The 17253-nt window shown below is 51.9% G+C and overlaps 1 protein-coding gene across 1 annotated transcript in view; it reads left to right on the plus strand.

Annotated features, from left to right (window-relative positions):
* Positions 1-432: 432 nt before the first annotated feature.
* The window catches only part of LOC103345127 (ATP-binding cassette sub-family A member 13), a 347717-nt gene continuing 330896 nt past the window's right edge, over positions 433-17253 (plus strand). The window contains exons 1-3 of the mRNA XM_070059456.1: positions 433-661; positions 14446-14539; positions 15864-15987. Of these exons, the coding sequence (XP_069915557.1) occupies positions 593-661; positions 14446-14539; positions 15864-15987 (287 nt within the window). The 5' untranslated portion in view covers positions 433-592. The remainder of the gene's footprint in view (positions 662-14445; positions 14540-15863; positions 15988-17253) is intronic.

The following is a 17253-nucleotide window of genomic DNA, read 5'->3' on the forward strand; positions in this document are numbered from 1 at the left end:
GGGTCCTGCCACGCCTGCCCGGTCACCCTGCAGCCCCTCGCTCTGCTTTGCCTGCTGGCTGAAGCAGTTTCCCGTCCCTTTGGGGGGATGAAAGAGGAGGTAAAGTGGGGGTGCAGCAGCAGAGGGGCCCTGGGGACACCATCTCACCGTCTTCCTGAGACCAATGCTGCTCCATCTCCTTTCTTCCAGGGTCTGCCACAGGACCGCAAGGAGCCATCCTGGAGACAGCGTGCCAGCCCACACTGCAGGACACAGGAGCACACAGGCCACCCCGTTAACCTCAAGGGAGATGGGAGGCACGTGGCTAACGTGGGCCTTGATCAGCTGCGTGGATTCTGGGCGAGGGTGGGCGCCCGGGGCACATGCCCACACAGGGCCCCAGGGCAGCCTCCTCCACACAGCACAGCTGGTGGGGTTTCTCAGCAGATGCAGAACAAGACGGACATCTGATGCCTGCTTCTTTCAGTCAGTCTCTCCTGCACCACCCACTGTTGTTGGGACTGACGAATAGGCAGCGTGCACTTGCCTGCGCCCGCAGATATAAGTGCCCTCCTCCCAGGCCGCTTCCTGGCCGAGAGCGGGGAGCAGCGCTATGGGGCACGCGGGGCGCCAGTTCCGGGCCCTGCTCTGGAAGAACCGGCTCTGCAGACTGCGGCACCCAGTGAGTGCTTGCCTGGGCGTTCCGGAGAGTTCTGGGAGGTCTGGGGAGACAGAGGGTGAGGGTGGGGGTGAGGGTGGGGGTGAGGGTGGGGGTGAGGGTGGGGGTACTGGCAGGTGCAAGTGCTCCCACTGCAGGGGATGTGGACTTCTTGCATTATTTTTACACCAGAACCCTAAAGGGCAAAGTAGCTGAACCCTAATAACCAGTGCGAAATCAAGGAAACAGGCTATTGGTAAAAACCCTAAAAAATAACAAGTGGAATCTGACTCTACCTGGTGTTTGGGCATTTGTTGTACAAACTGCTAACGCCTGGTTGAAGGGGTCAGGCATTAAGTGCATTTAGTATATAAACAGAGTTTGCAGCCCTGAGGGCGAGACTGCTCACTATACGTAACCCAGGCTGCCCGGGACTCGTCTGATGGTCAGATCTGTGCTAATTTACATTGTCTTAAAAACTGTATTCAGGCCGGTGCTGCGGCTCACTAGGCTAGTCCTCCTCCGCCTGCGGTGCTGGCACCCCGGGTTCTAGTCCCGGTCGGGGCGCCGGATTCTGTCCCGGTTGCCCCTCTTCCAGGCCAGCTCTCTGCTGTGGCCAGGGAGTGCAGTGGAGGATGGCCCAGGTGCTTGGGCCCTGCACCCCATGGGAGACCAGGAGAAGCACCTGGCTCCTGGCTTCGGATCAGCGCGGTGCGCCGGCCGCAGCAGCCATTGGAGGGTGAACCAATGGAAGATTCTCTCTCTCTCTCTCTCTCTCTCTCTCTCTCTCTGCCTGTCAAAAAACAAACAAAAACCTGTATTCACATTGCATCAACAGGGCTTTCCTAAGCAGATTAGAATCGCTCACACCCAACTTGTGTGCCCGTACTTAGGTATCCTACAAGCCTGTGTGTTCGTGAGGTGGAAGCCCGTTGCTTGTCGTTATGATTAACTATCTCTTTGACTTAATACTGCCGATAAACGTGAACACTTGGAAGTGGATCTGCTGTAACAGAGCTCTATTGCCTCTAAGTTTACGACCACACTTAGGGTTTTTTCTGTTGATAAATTCTCTGGATTGAAGAAATTCCATAATTGGCATTGAATTTCATTTTTGCTAGAATGTTCTCTCTAAGCAAATGTTAAAGGAGAAGTTGCATGTTTTGTGTGATTCTCAGGATCAGAATAACTTTAGTTAAACACTTTGTATTTCAAGGTCTGGGACAAGCAGGTGAGACCTGGTTATGCAGGGATTTTCCATCTATGTGTGTGAGTGACGATGTGAGGGTTTGTTTGGAAAATGGAGCCCCTTTTCCCGTGAGGAGGTTTCAGGTGCAAGTTGGCTAGGCCCTGTTCGAACGCTAGCTTCGTGCGTGTCGGCTTGGTTAATCTCAAAGGAGACCTCGGGCAGTATGAGGCCATCTGCTCAGGAGGGGGCATCTGAGTTGGAAAGCGTTCTCAGCCGTTGCTGCTAGGGGAAACCTCAAACACTTTGTTCCTTCGTTTACTGATGCCTGCTGTTTACAGCAGAGCCTCCGGCACCCGGCCTTGGCTTTGTGTCCGTCTGTGTCGGAGCACAGGTCCCCTTCCTTGTTCTGGATTGGTCCTGCCTTAGTGTGTGAGACCTGGACAGGTGCACATTCACCAGTGTGTCCCTCAGCTCCCAGGCCAGCACCTGGCACGTGGTAGGTGTTCAAGAGCCGTCTGTGGAAGGCGCAGGGGAAGGAACGGATACAGGACGGACTCACTGCATGGCTGCCGGGAGCGCTACTCTGAGCTGGGAGAGGAGTGGAAAGCGGTGAAACATAACAGCACACTGCGGGGTGCGTCCTACAGACCACCCCCGCCCCGACCCTGTGTTGACCAGGGTGCTTGTAGCTGCGTGGTAGAGACGGCACAAGCGGTTCCCACCCCGAGCATTCACAGCCCAACCCTGCCACTTCCTGGGTTACCAGAAGAGGCAGCTTTCCTACCTGGGCTTTCCACCTCCGAGGGCGAGCTTGTGGGCAAGGGTTAAGTGGTCCGTGCATGTGACGTGTTTGCCCTGGTGCTGGCGGGCGAGTTGGAGCCGTATGGGGTGGTGGAAATGGGTGCCCCAGCCATCTGGGTGGTGGTCGGGTAGCGAGGGCGAGGAGGGGTGAGCTGACTGTAGGCGTCTGGCTGCGAAGCTGGGCTGAAGGAGCTGGGGGGACGATGTGGGTGTGCTGACGTGTCTCGGTGCCAGTGTGCGGGAATACTGCGTGTGCCAGCGCGGTGGGAATATTGAGGCCAGGCCCCGCTGGGCAAATGTCTTCACGCTGACCTAGTTTCACAGCTGCTTTCTCTTTCCCAGCCGTCACCCATAAGCCCTCTATCTTCACATTATGGGAGTGGGGAGCTGACGTCAACTGTGGGATGAGAGAATAAATGGCCTCAAATGATGTTTATATAGAGGATGAGAACCATGCACCATTTGTAAAATGAAGGGAGCTTGTCTTTTATATTTTTCTAAAAACTCTTTATTGCATGATTATGGTTCGTTTAAAAATGCTTTATCATAGAAATTTCAAACAGGACAATAAAAATGGAATGGCTGAACAGTACCCATCATACTTATTTCTTGTCTATAGATGTTAAAATTCTATTCTTAGGAAAAATTAGCTTAAGTAGAATAATGTCTTTGTAACTTTTAATGTCATTTATTTTCTTTTTTTAATTAAAGATTTATTTATTTGAAAGACATTTACAGAGAGGTAGAGCCAGAGAGAGCAGTCTTCCATCTGCTGGTTCATTCCCCAGATGGCCTCAATGGCTGGAGCTGCACCGATCTGAAGCCAGGAGCTTCTTCTGGGTCTTTCCAGGTGGGTGCAGGGGCCCAAGGACTTGGGCCATCCTCTGCCATCCCAGGCTATAGCAGAGAGCTGGATCGGAAGAGGAGCAGCCGGGACTAGAACTGGTGCCCATATGGGATGCCAGTGCTTCAGGCCAGGGCATTAACCCGCTGCGCCACAGCACCGGCCCCTATGTCATTTATTTTTTTCCTCTGGATTTTTATTTATGCACGAGCACTATAAAAATAGGAATAATTAGAAAGTCTTCTAAAATTTCATTATCCCAATTCATATATTTTATGTTCTTTGGCCATTAGGCATACATAATATTTTCTTATAATTAAAATCCTAGCGTTTGCTTTCACATTATGAAACTTGATGCACAGTCATCCTATGTAATAGTCCTAGTTTATTGGTCACGCGTGCTGTATTCTACCCTCTGCTGCTGTCGGGCAGGAAGGTTCTCCCAGCGGCTGCTTTCGGGAATGCGGTGGTTGTACATGAAGGGTGCATTCAGTGCTGGGTGGGTCCCCAGAGCAGGTTTCCTGAGGCCTGGCTGGGTCAAGGGGAGTGTAAAGGGCTCTCGGGAAGGTGGCTGGCAGTTGTGTTCCCCACAGATGGTTCCTGAGCAACTGTGGGCCGGGGCTGGGGGCCAGGCTTTGCATGTGAACTTACAGGTTTACCTATTCTCTTAGCATGATTGGTCTATTTGCTTCTGATTGATAATTAAGAGCAACAGCCAGAAGGAAACCCTGAAAGCTGAGCTCTGCTCCGGGAAGTCTGGCTCATCTTTGGGTGCTCCTGTGTGTTGCTGCTGACCAGAGCGGCACCCAGAGCTACCCACTGGGAATGGCACAGCTTCCCAGCCTGCCCCATAGGTCGCGGAGTGGGGGCCTTTCTCAGGAACACTGTTGCCTCCCATCTCCTGCGTCTGCTGAGGACACCATCTCTGTCCTGAATCGCCCCGTGACGGCTCCCTCACCCCACCCATCCCTGGATGGACAGGACTGTGACCCCGTGCCACTAACCAAAGCTGCCACAGGCCTTTGGGGCTTGGTGCCTCTGAGGTCTTGGGCTGGTGGCGGGGACTGGAGTATGGTTTGATCCACAGACATCATTGTCCTGAAGCTCCTGGGGCTGGACCAGGAGAGGCCAATGGCAGTGACGAGACCATGCTGGTCACCGTTTCACTAGGGAGGCCCTTCTGGCCAGGGTCGGGTGAAGAATGCCCCAGATCCCTCCCACACACACAGCACTGCAGTCTCGCGTTAGAAGTTGCAGGGGTAAGATGCAGGCTCTCAGACATGGATGACCAGCTGCAGAGCGTGGTGCTGGGCATGCTGGTGTTGAACAGTACCAGCACGGTGTTTCTCGGTGAGGGAGCCCTGGGGCCAGGTGCACTGCAGACTGGTGACTGCCGGCCAGTGAGCTCCGTGCACAGACGCTCAGCCGCAGACCCTGGCGAAGCAGAAGATGGGAGGTGAGAGGCCAGGGGGTCACGGGGCTGGGTGGGGCCCTCGAGCTGTTATCAGCTCCCAGCAATTATATGGGAACTGCACATCTCCTGGGATCAGGCCACGGCGGGCTACTCCCAGGGCCGGCTTCTGTCCCCCTGACTGGAGCCGGACGGGGGCCGCCAGCATCTGCCCCGCATGTTATAATGGGAGGCCGTGACTCCAGGGCTTGCTGATGGAACTGGGCAGGATGCAACTCCCTGTTGCCTGGGACAGAAGACAAGGTTGTAAACATGAAACCTGGAGCCTGTGGGCTTCTCGAGGTTGGGCCACCTGCCCTGGGCCCCAGGAGGGAACTGCCCGGGCTCTGTGAGGCCGCTTTGGGTCAGGGCTGCCTCAGTTTACTCCGTGGTGAGCTCGGAAGAGCGTTACAGAAATCTGCCGATTGAAAACTACTCCCTTCTGTATCTGTAGAGCTCGGGGCTGCCCCGGAAGACAGTTGATTTCCTTTCCCTTTGTCATCTTGGCGCCAGCAGGGCCTTGTCTGCCATTTTGATGACATCACTCTCCTGCCTTTTTCTCCAAGCAGCAGTAGCTAAATCAACAACCAGACAAGAAGACCACTTTGGAGGGCAGCGGGGAGCTGCTAGGAGCTGGGGGTGCTGTGTGGCGTGCGCCCCCTCTGTGGCATGTCCTGGCCGGGGCAGACCAGGACATCACCTGGGTATTAAACAAGGCATCTGGTTTCTTTCCCAACTTGACTGTCAGGGTGAGGGGTAGGAGTTCCACGTTACCGGTTCATTGAAATTGATTCCAGTATCTGGGAGAGAAAATTGTAAGATGGTGAAAGGGCCGGGTCCAGGCCGGGGAGGTTCTACTCAGGGTGGTGGGGAGATGTGGCTTGTGAGAGTGAGCAGATAGAACAGAGGCCCGTCTGCCCAAGAGGCGTCACTTCCTGTGAAGGTGGGTCTTGTGGCGGAAGCCCAGGAAGTCTCTGGTAGCTGTTCACCGGGGCCCGGAAGGTCCTCGCTTTTTCAACGACCAAGTTTTTTTAAGCCCACACACTGATAGAGAGGCGGCAGCAAGGACAACCTTAAGGCTGTTGGGACGCTGAGTTGGAGGTGGAGGCTGCTCATAGGAAGTGGGCCAGACTGAAGGGCACGTGTGTTAGCGTGGGACTCTGAGGGTTCCTTCCAAGGAATCTGTCCAAGGTCAGCTCTGCGTTCTGTACCCGTGTGCACCCTTACTCTCTGGGCTCTGTACCTGCTTGGAATGCTTCCTCCCCTGGCTGCCTGCCCCATGGGATGCTGCTGGCCTGGCCCTGGCTCATGGGAGCTGTCCCATGCCAGGCTGCTGGCTTGCGTATGTACCCTACCCACCTTCCTCGCCACCCCCCCCCCCAGCACCTGTCACTGTCCTTCAGCCTTGAGGCCTGGGCTCTTGGGGAGCTCATGCCTGGGTATCCCAGCTCCCACATCTTTGGAGAATGGTGCTTCCGCAGAGACGAGAAGCAGTGGGAGGCACCGTGCCCCTCCCAGGCTGAGCATCTATCCTCAAAGGGATGTTACAAAAGCCCCGGGTGGAAGTGACCTTGTGGGCTGTGCTTGCTGTGGGCCCTGACTGGTCCCATGGGGGCCCAGAGTCCTCTGTCTCTCTGCCATCGTGAGCTTTACGTCAGGATCCTGTGTGTCATAGTCTACCCCACCACCCTGCAAGACGGGACTTCTTCCCATTTCTCAGATGCAGGAAACCGAGGCCAGGGAGGTGAGTGACTGGCTCGGGTGTCTCCCAGGCGGGCCGCAGAGCCTGCCTGAGAGGCAGTTCTGTCTGGTGGAGGCTTAGGGTCGTCAGGAGCTCATGGCACCCCTCGCGGCTTCCTCCAGTGGCCAGCCCTGAGCATGCACTGCCTGACCGTGCTGGAGGGTGGGAGTGGGTGAGCTGGGGCGAAGTGCCACCAAACAGCAGGAGTCCTCGAGTGTGGCCCTGTCGGGAGACGTTAACACGGCCGTCTGCGGCATGGGCCCTGGCGCAGCCTGGAATTCTGCATCCACAGAGCACAGCGTGCAGTGGAGAGGGGAGTGTCTTCAGTTCCAGGCGGGGATGAGGCCCTGGTTTTACCACCGGGGCGGGGGGCATTGTTTCTGGGATTTTTACTTTCAAAGTCGTTTGAGAGAGAACTTGTGTCCCCTGGCTCACTCACCAAATGCCTGCAGCAGCTGGGGCTGGGCCAGGCTGAAGCCAGAGGCCAGGAATTTGATGCAGGCCTCCTTCTCGGGTGGCAGGAATGCAGCCATTTGAGCCAGCACTGGCCCCTTTCAGGGTCTACATTAACAGGAAGTTGGAGTCCGGAGCCAGAGCTGGGAGTTGAACCGGGCACTCCACTGATACGGAATGTGGGCGTCTTAACCACGGGGAGAGCACCCATTAATTTTTTTTTCAAATTGTGGGGAGCAGCCCGGACTGGACTGAGTTACTGGAATTAAGACTTATTCTATGCATCTGCTCTCCCACAATATGGCGCTGGGAGAGAAGTAAACAGCTTCTGCACAGCTGCCTCCAGTTCAACCAATAAACTGTAGGACTTGCTACTGATTGGAGGAGAGCGGCGTGCTCGGCGTGTGGGCAGCCGAGTTGGGATTGGCAGAGGAGGACTATAAAGGAGGAGAGAGACGGCATTCACCGGGAACATCTAAGGGGAACATCTGAGGGAACACCTGTGCAGCCCCCGAGAAAGCCGGCCGGCGGTGTGCCACTCCCCTGCGGAAGTGGGGAATGTGGCCAGGGGGAACCGCCCTTCCACGGAGGTGGAAGGGACAGTAGCCAACCCGGGAAGAACCAGCAGCAAACCCGGGGAGGGCCGAGCAGACAAAAGAACAGCGCAGGGTTCAGTGTTGCTCCTCCACGAAGAGGGGGAGTGACATAATGGTGCCGTGACTCGGATATGAAGCCTAGGCAGGGCTTAGTGTCGTTCCTCCACGAAGAGGGGGAGCGACATAATGGTGCCGTGACTCGGATTAGGAAACCTAGGACGGATAGGAAACCTAGGACGGATAGGAAACCTAGGAGGGAAGAAACGGGAAGAACTGGGAAAATACCGGAGAGAGAGACTAGCAAACAGCCTAGGGAAAGCCGGACGAAAAAGGTGCCGGAAGAAGCTATTGAAAGCCTAGGCATAGACTCAGATACGGACTACGGACTACGGGGGGAAGCTGGGAGAAATCTCTAAGGTCGAAAGCGAAAGTGAAAGCTAGAACAAACAGACTCGGATACGGACTGTGGGGAGAGGCCAGGAGAAATGAGGGAGGAATATTGTTGGAGGAAAGCTTGGGGAAACATACCGGGTAGAGAAAAATGTTAGGGAAATTGAAGCCACGGGGGCAGGCCGAGGCGGAAACGAAAGCCACTTTGGGATTCTCAAGTTAGCCCGGGAATAGGGGGCGAAAAGTTGAAACCAGAAGCTGAAACGTAAGCCAGATTGGGATCCGTCTGATTAGCCCGGGGAGCAAAGGACAGGAAGCCAAACCGTGGGGCGGAGACGTAAGCTGGGTTGAATTCGCCAGGCTAGCCCGGGGAACTTGGATTGAATGCTAGTGGTGGAGACGCAAGCTACGCTGTGTGACTCGCGGAAGCCGCCGCGTGCAGAGAGAGCACGGGGCGTGAATAGATAGGGACCGCGGGGCTGGCGCGAGGCCGTGGTGCGGACGCGAAGGGGCGTGGAGACCGCGGAGTGTGCGCGCGAAGCCGAGCCGCGCAGAGCCGAGAAGCCGCGCAGATGAGAGAGGCGCGGGCTGAAGCGGCTCAGAGCCGGAAAGCCGCCGAGAAGCAGCCTCGGGGCGGGCACCGGAAAGCTGCAGGGATAAGAGAAACAGAAGTTTAGAAGTAAAATGAGAGAAATAGGAATGCTGGAAGATAGAGGTAAAATGGGAGAAATAGGAATGCCTGGAGATAGAGAAATAGAGAAATAGAAAGGCCTCCCCTCAACATGGCAATGAGAAAGCTTGGATTCGGTCTGTCTGATTAAGTGAGGCGATGAGCACCTGCGGGCGGCTAGCAGCTTATGCGCCGCAGGTCACCAAAGACAGGCACGAATTAACATCAGTAAGGCCTCCCCACAATACCACAATTAGAAGGCTTGGATTCGGTCTGCCTGATTAAGGCGGTAAGCACCAGCAAGCAGCTCGACCAGAGTATGAGCTGCAGGTCACCGAAGATAGGCACGAACCAACACTAATAAGTCTCCCCCACAATATGGCAATGAGAAAGCTTGGATTCGGTCTGCCTGATTAGTAAGGCGGTAAGCGCCAGCAGGCGGCTCGACCAAAGTATGAGCCGCAGGTCACCGAACACAGGCACGCATCAGCGCCTAAAAACCTCCTCACAACATGGCGAAGAGAGGACCCGGATTCGGTTTGCCTGATTGATAGGACTTGTAAGAACCTGTGGCAACTCTAGCAAGTAGAGCAGAGTGTGTGCCGCGGGACACCGAAGACAGGCGCGTATCAACGCCAAAAAATAAAAAGAAAGGGGGATCTGTGGGGAGCAGCCCGGACTGGACTGAGTTACTGGAATTAAGACTTATTCTATGCATCTGCTCTCCCACAATATGGCGCTGGGAGAGAAGTAAACAGCTTCTGCACAGCTGCCTCCAGTTCAACCAATAAACTGTAGGACCTGCTACTGATTGGAGGAGAGCGGCGTGCTCAGCGTGTGGGCAGCCGAGTTGGGATTGGCAGAGGAGGACTATAAAGGAGGAGAGAGACGGCATTCACCGGGAACATCTAAGGGGAACATCTGAGGGAACACCTGTGCAGCCCCCGAGAAAGCCGGCCGGCGGTGTGCCGCTCCCCTGCGGAAGTGGGGAATGTGGCCAGGGGGAACTGCCCTTCCACGGAGGTGGAAGGGACAGTAGCCAACCCGGGAAGAACCAGCAGCAAACCCGGGGAGGGCCGAGCAGACGAAAGAACAGCGCAGGGTTCAGTGTTGCTCCTCCACGAAGAGGGGGAGCGACACAAATTGTATTTTTTTGAAATGGAATGAACTTTAAATGTCTGTCTCCTATAATTGCCCATCAATTTCTTTCTCAGCTGTACATTAGAAACCTGGTGACCGCAAGTGTTTCTATGAGGTGTCCTTTTAAACATTTTTCTTATTTTTAACATTCAGATTTAACTTGTACAACTTATGATATTGTCTTTTCCTTTGGAATTGTTAATAAAACTGGAAATTGTACTTCCTTCAGCTAAAGATTTGAATATTCTGTCTTCTAGCTTTTGTAAGAACTAAATCTACACTATTTTAGGATTTTAATCTGAAGTCTACTTTTGAGTGAGGTGTTTTAATTTTTTTAAAGATTTATTTATTTGAAAGTCAGACTTAGAGAGGAGAGGCAGAGAGAGGTCTTCCATCTGATGGTTCACTCCCCAGTTGGCTGCAACGGCCGGAGCTGTGCCAATCTGGAGCCAGGAGCTTCTTCCTGGTCTCCCACACGGGTGCAGGAGCCCAAGGACTTGGTGGGCCATCTTGCTCTGCTTTCCCGGGCCATAGCAGAGAGCTGGATTTGAAGAGGAGCAGCCGGGACTAGAACCGGCACCCATATGGGGTGCCGGCGCTTCAGGCCAGGGCGTTAACCCACTGCGCCACAGCGCTGGCCGCAAGTTTATAATTCTAAAATCCAGATTCTGGTGGCTAGTGCCGTAGCTGAATTGCTCTCATGGCTCTTGGAGACGAGCTTTCTCTTGTGCGTTGAAGCACAGAAGAGTCTAGCGTTCAGCTCTCCATTGTTAGTTCATTGACGCACATTTCTGTTTCTGTGCTGACTTCATTGTTTCAAGCCACCGATGCTTGTATGTGTTCTAACATTTTGTAGCATTAGACCGTTTCTTTGCCTTTGCAACACAATTACTTGCTAATTATTTAGAACAATTGTGATTTAGAAATTATTTCAGTTGGTATCTTGGTAAGATTTGCAATCAGCATAAATAGAGGGTGCTCCCCGTCTTCCTGCCCTCCCGTCATGTTGGCGGACACGGCCTTCCCGGGAGGAGGCATTTGGTACTGTGGACGCTCTCGTGGCCAGTCCTCCTGTGTGTCCTCTGGGCCTCAGCTATGGCGGAAAGGCGCGGCCTCCTATGGCACAAGTTCAGCCTTCCCAACTCCAACTGCGATAATGAGATTTTTAGAAATAAACGTGTATATCTGCTTAACTCTAAAAAAACTTCCAAATGTCACTGAACGTGCTGCATCAATACCCTGATTTTGATGCTTAGTTTGTTCTAATTGCAAAAAAAAAATCAAAGTGGAAATAATTCTTTTTGTACATATCTATGTATTTTCACACGGGATTCCTTCTCAAAAGTCCATTGAGTGAGTCTTTGAGGAGAAGGGCACGCACACTTGCGGTCGTGAACGAGCTGCCTTCCTGACTTCCAGAAATGTTGGCCCCGTCTGCCTCCCCTGAGTTCTGGCTTGATTGGCTTACCTCCTTTGAGTCCTTGAAATTATTGCTCGCTCATCCTTCTAATGTCAAAGTCTCTGGTCAGTGTTTGACAGAATGAGTGCTAAATGTTTAATGAATCAATGTTGAAAGAAAAGCAATTGTTTTTAAACAAAGAAAAAGCTAAAGATTCAGAAAAGAGGAGAAAAGATTTCGACCATTTCTTTTTCTCAGTCTCCAACTAACAAAGATTTGCAAAAGGCTGCTGCTGGGAGGGGGTTCTGGACTTCAGTAGGAGCTCTTTGGCAGCCCCAGCTCCTGACGGCCAAGGACGAAGGCAGACGTTTGCAACTATCGGGCTGTTAGTGCCGGATGCTCTCCTAGCTGGACTTGTGCTCTGTTTGAACCTATTGTGTGAGCACGGGACTGTCTCATGTATTACTTAACAGAGACCTCAAATTCTTCTGGGAAAATCCCTTCTCAGATGTTGGCATCCAGGGGCCCTGAGTGCCCCAGATACAATAGAATTTCTGTTTATTGCAAAGTACTCACAAAGAAAAAGAGCTTAAAAACAGAGGGCGCTGCCTTAGCTCAGTTTGTGAGGCTGAGTGCACCTGACAGGTGCGGGTACATGTGAATGGCGGGGGTGGGGAACCTCTTCTCTCCAAGGGCCACTTGATTATAACATCATCCACAGGCCATACAAAACTATCAGCTTAAAAATTAGCCTGCAGTAAATTGGTTGAATTTGAATCCTGCCTGAGGTTGCCTTGGCAGGGCCGGACCGAATGATCTCCAGGGTCTTAGGTGGCCTGGGACGTTCCCCACCCCTGCAGCAACCTTGTCCTGAGAACTAACCAGCACTGAGTGGTTAATCCCTGATGGCAGGTTGCCAGGGCCTGGTGTCCCACTAGGCCCCAACTCCTAACATCACCACGCTGAGGACCGAGCCTCCAGCACAGGTCCCCGGGAGGGGGCCACACCATAGTCGTGTCCAAACCAAGGAGCTCACAGGTAGACTTAGCCTGACGTGCGACGAGAGCTCATGAGAGCACTGACCCCTAACAGCAGCTGGTCGGGTGAACAACTTGCGTCCTACAGAAGGGCATTGCCTAGTCTCCAAAAGTGGTGAGGCACATCCACAAGTTCTAGTGCAGAGACGGTTCCTAAAACATTAATTATGCATATGTGCTTACATAACTTAAAACTAGGACAATCTATCCTGGGAAAATGGTTGTATTCTGTACTTCTAAAGTTTCCTGGTCATACATGTGTTTACCAAAAGTTACTGCATGTGTCTTGGATCTATAAACCATTTTCTGTTTTCATAATTGTCTTTAAAAATAGCTATCATGTCATTTAAAATGAATAAATAAAGCAAAACTCCATTCTTAATGGTAACATAATTAATATGAATATAGGTTCTAGTTTTGGAAATTTATGGTGAGCCGGAATTGTTAAAATTTTTGCCCCCAGTTTTGTCCTCTCCAGTGAGTAATGAACTTGTGGCGGAGTGGCCAAAGTGACTTAAGACAGTGGTCGTCTTTACGGTTGGTGGTGATCCCTCAACCAGGAGGGAGAGCAGTCCCTGGAGCTACAGCCTCTGATCAGGATGTGAGACCCTGGGTTTCAGAACATCGAGGGCTTTTTCCATCACGGTGCTCTTTCTGGCACAAGAAACACTTCCTTGTGCGTTTTAGAGTGATTTCTACTTAATTATGCCAGGGACTGAAATGCGCTTCTGCTGTGTTTGGTCTTGATAGTTTCAGCTACACGCACTCACCTGGTCCAACCCAATCCTTCTGCACCTTACGGCGAAGAGCTCCAATAGGAGGGATGTGGCCAGGGTGGTTAGAGAAGAGGTTAGGACGAAGTGTCGTAAGCTGGAGACTGAAGCGGTCGGATGCCATCTTCAGTGTTGGATGGAGCATCCTTAAGTTAAAAGATTTCAGATTTCTATTTGTGCATCTGTTCAGTGCCTTACCTGCTCTGTGTCTAGCTATAAACTTCTAATTTGTAAAATGATAGCTGAAATCAATAAGATTATAAAAACAAGTACAGTATAATCATAATAGAATGATTTTATTTTTCACCAGGATCTATCTCGCAGACAATGTTTCTTATAGATTCAATGAGTCAACGATTTTCTTCTTTTAACTTTGAAAATTCATGGTCATGTAAAACATTGCAATGTTTTTGGGTAGCTCGTCTGTAGTCTGTGTCAAGAGGTTTGACTCCAAACATCTTTGTTCTAGGAGTTTGTTCCAATCTCAAAGTACTTAAATTATTTAAAGATGTCTTGATTGAAGGACTGGCATGCGAGTTACAGTCCATGTGTTAAGAAACACAAGCAGCAACACTGGGAAATACTCAGAAGGTGGCACCACCCACTACTAACTTACCAAATATCGATTTGAGTGGAAAAAGTCAGATATGTCAGGGCCAGCGCTGTGGTGTAGCGGGTAAAGCCACTGCCTACAGTGCTGGCATCCCATACGGGTGCTGGTTCAAGTCCTGGCTGCTCCACTTCCAATCCAGCTCTCTGCTATGGCCTGGGAAAGCAGTGGAAGATGGTGTAAGTCCTTGGACCTCTGCACCCATGTAGGAGACCTGGGAGAAGCTCCTGGCTTCAGATCATCCCAGCTCCAGCCACTGGAGCCATTTGGGGAGTGAACCAGTGGATGGAAGACCTCTCTCTGCCTGTGCCTCTCTGTAACTGCCTTACACATAAACAAATCTTAAAAAATCGGGTGTAAAAATTGGGTACATCAAGGACATTAGGGAAAATAATTGATTTGTTGGATTATGGGTAATATGCATGAAGTTATTTTAATATCATTAATTATGTAATGAAAATGGGCAGAATAAGGCAAGGCACAGGAGTCAGGTCTGGCGGGAGAAGGACAAGGCGGTGACGCAGTCGCGGATCTGAACGTGGGGACAAGTGGGTCTCCTCGGCGGGTCCTCACCCCCAGTGATGGTTCTGGGGGCTGAGAGGAGGGGCACCAGGGCTACTCTAGAAGGAGGCCTGGCCTGTGACCCGTCTTCAGGAGGTGGGGATTTGCAGTGTTTCTCGTAACTTGTTCAAGTGCCATTCTTAAACTTCTCCAGGTTCTTTCCCTTGCTGAATTCTTGTGGCCGTGTCTCCTGTTCACGATTCTGACAGTACTGCGTTTTCAGGAGCTTCCCAGACAGAGAGACAACTGTAAGTTTGACTTTGGACACACTTAAAAATCATCTATTTGCGAGGCAGAGAAAGCCAGCCAGCTAGAGTGCTCCCTTCTGGTTGATTTCCTAAATGCCTGCCATGGCCAGAACTGGGCCAGGCTGAAGTGGGGAGCTCAGTCCAGGTTTCCTACATGGGTGGCAGGGACCCCATTACTTGGGCCATCACTTCTGCTTTCTGAGGTCTGCATTAACAGGAAGCTAGAGTAAGGAGCCAGAGTTGGGTATTGAACCAGGCACTCCAATGTGGGATAAATGCCTGACCCTTAAAACACCTTTAAATTAAAAACCAGTAGAGAAAGGACAAAGCACTCGTTCTTATATTGCTACTGTTATAATGGAACCATGAATATCTAGGGTATGTGCCAATAAGCATGAGTTAGGTGTTTCCTGTTAAGAATTGATGTTTGCTCAATCTTCTTGGTAGATTTATTCTAATTAGACTGACTCATTTTGGGTGTAAGTATATGTATTGTTAAAAAATAGGAAGAATGGCCGGCGCTGTGGCTCAATAGGCTAATCCTCCACCTAGCGGCGCCGGCACACCGGGTTCTAGTCCCAGTTGGAGTGCCGGATTCTGTCCCGGTTGCCCCTCTTCCAGTCCAGCTCTCTACTATGGCACGGGAGTGCAGTGGAGGATGGCCCAAGTCCTTGGGCCTGCACCCGCATGGGAGACCAGGAGGAAGCACCTGGCTCCTGGCTTTGGATTGGTGCAGCGCCAGCCGTAGCTGCCATTTGGGGGGTGAACCAATGGAAGGAAGACCTTTCTCTCTCACTAACTCTGCCTGTCAAGAAGAAAAAATAGGAAGAGTGGAAGAGGAGGTAAATGGTGGGAGATGCATTTCATAGCTTACCAATGAGGTGGTGGTTATGGTGGTGGTATTTGGGGGTGCATAGGTAAATATTCTAACCACAGGTTGATGCTCCATCTTGCCACCCACCTCGGCAGGGGGCCTAACCTTGGTGAGCCTGACTCTGTAAAGACGGCCATATTCTCCCACTGCCTGTGACATTGCAAGGATGTGGTGAGACGGCCTGTTGGGAGTGGGACAGGGAGCTTGACGTGTCAGAGCTATCCCCACTCCATCCACGGGGAAGCTAGTGAGTCGGGCAACTATGGCTCCTCAGAGCCATTTGGTATCAGGTGTAAGGAATTTTGTTTCTGGACCGAGTCCTCTGATCCGTTAATGGATTAATATAATTTCATGATGGATTGATATAATCTCCTATTACAACTTAACTCACAGGTATTCAGTTTTGGGTGTCGGTGCACAGGCTCATTCCTTCCCTGCGTCTGTACCCAGGTTACTTGGAAGCCCGGGATCTGCCCAGCCGGGGCGTGCTTCCCTTTGTCCAAGGCCTGCTTTGTAATACCGGATCCAGGTGCAGGAACTTCAGTTACGTGGAGTCCTCGGCACACCATTTTAGGTGAGAAACTCATTTGTTTTACAATTCCTGGGAAACTGCATCAACAGGCACCACGCTTTTAATGCAGCCTCTGATTTGGGACAGATCAGAGGTCACAAAAAGAGACAAATGAGTCATCAGAAAATCGGCTTTATTGAGTTCAGACTCGCGTGATAAGTTGAACTGAGGGTGAGCTTCCGGGAGGGGACCTCACCCCCGCTGTTAATATTCACAGCTTAATCCCTGAGGAGTGAATTTGCATGCGGTTGTTTTTTGGAGGTTAAAACCTGCTTAATCAACCTTAGATTTTGGTGCCAAATGCTCCCCACAGCATGTTTTTTTGAGTCGTGTCCTGGGTTTTTCCAACTGTGCTAGTAGTTGACCTGGTCCCTGTCCCCAGCTAGGATCCAGTGAAAATGGTGTCAGCCACCTCTTCTGTCACCACGCCCACCCCCCACACTACCTCAGTCGCCGATGGCATGAGTTGGCGTTGAAGGTCAAGAGAAGAGCAGGAGGCATTCGTGTGAGGAGCTGAAGTGAGGGAACCCGGAGGGTCTGATGATCAGGAACCTTCTGAGAGGCAAGGGACTAGGTGATCGCCATGGTTTGAATTTAGCAGCTAGGAATGACCCGGGTGCTACATCGGTGCTGACGGAAAGCTTCCTGTATTGAACAATCTAAGGTATAGAAGTGTGAAGAAGTGATTAATTATATGACCTTTGAATGAAATTTTTCTAGATAACTTTGGCCAAGTGTGATAGTGAGAGATGGTGCTGTCTTCATCCTCTTGGGCGACTGTCACAAGACCGTGGACTGGGAGCCTCACAGGGAACACGTTTCTCGTGGTCCTGGGGGCTGGGAAGTCCGAGGTGCAGGAGCCAGTGGGTCGGAGGTCTGGTGGGGATCCTCCCTGGGTAGGGCATCTGTCTTCACACAGCGAAAGGTGCAAGAGGTCTCCGAGTCCTTTTTCAAAGGCACTAATGCTCCGCCCTCCTGACCTGGTCACCTCCCAGCCTGCTCTCATCTTCGGGGTTAGGCTTGCCCAGGTGAAGTGAGAGGAACACAGATCACAGCAGGTGATGGCTAAAGTGGAAGCATGACATGAAGCGCCCTGCGTGGCAGCAGGATGATGTCACAACCTGTCAAGTCTGATCTCTTCTGGGTGTGAACAAGAGAACGATCTAAATCTTTCAGGGATGAGCGGAGGAGTGTGAGGTGTTGGCATCTTCATTTCTTTACTTGATCTCTCTACTCAGAATACGTTCGACGATATTGCAAAGCAAAGAA

This window comes from Oryctolagus cuniculus, chromosome 16 (assembly GCF_964237555.1).
Source record: "Oryctolagus cuniculus chromosome 16, mOryCun1.1, whole genome shotgun sequence".
NCBI classification, from domain to species: Eukaryota; Metazoa; Chordata; class Mammalia; order Lagomorpha; family Leporidae; genus Oryctolagus; species Oryctolagus cuniculus.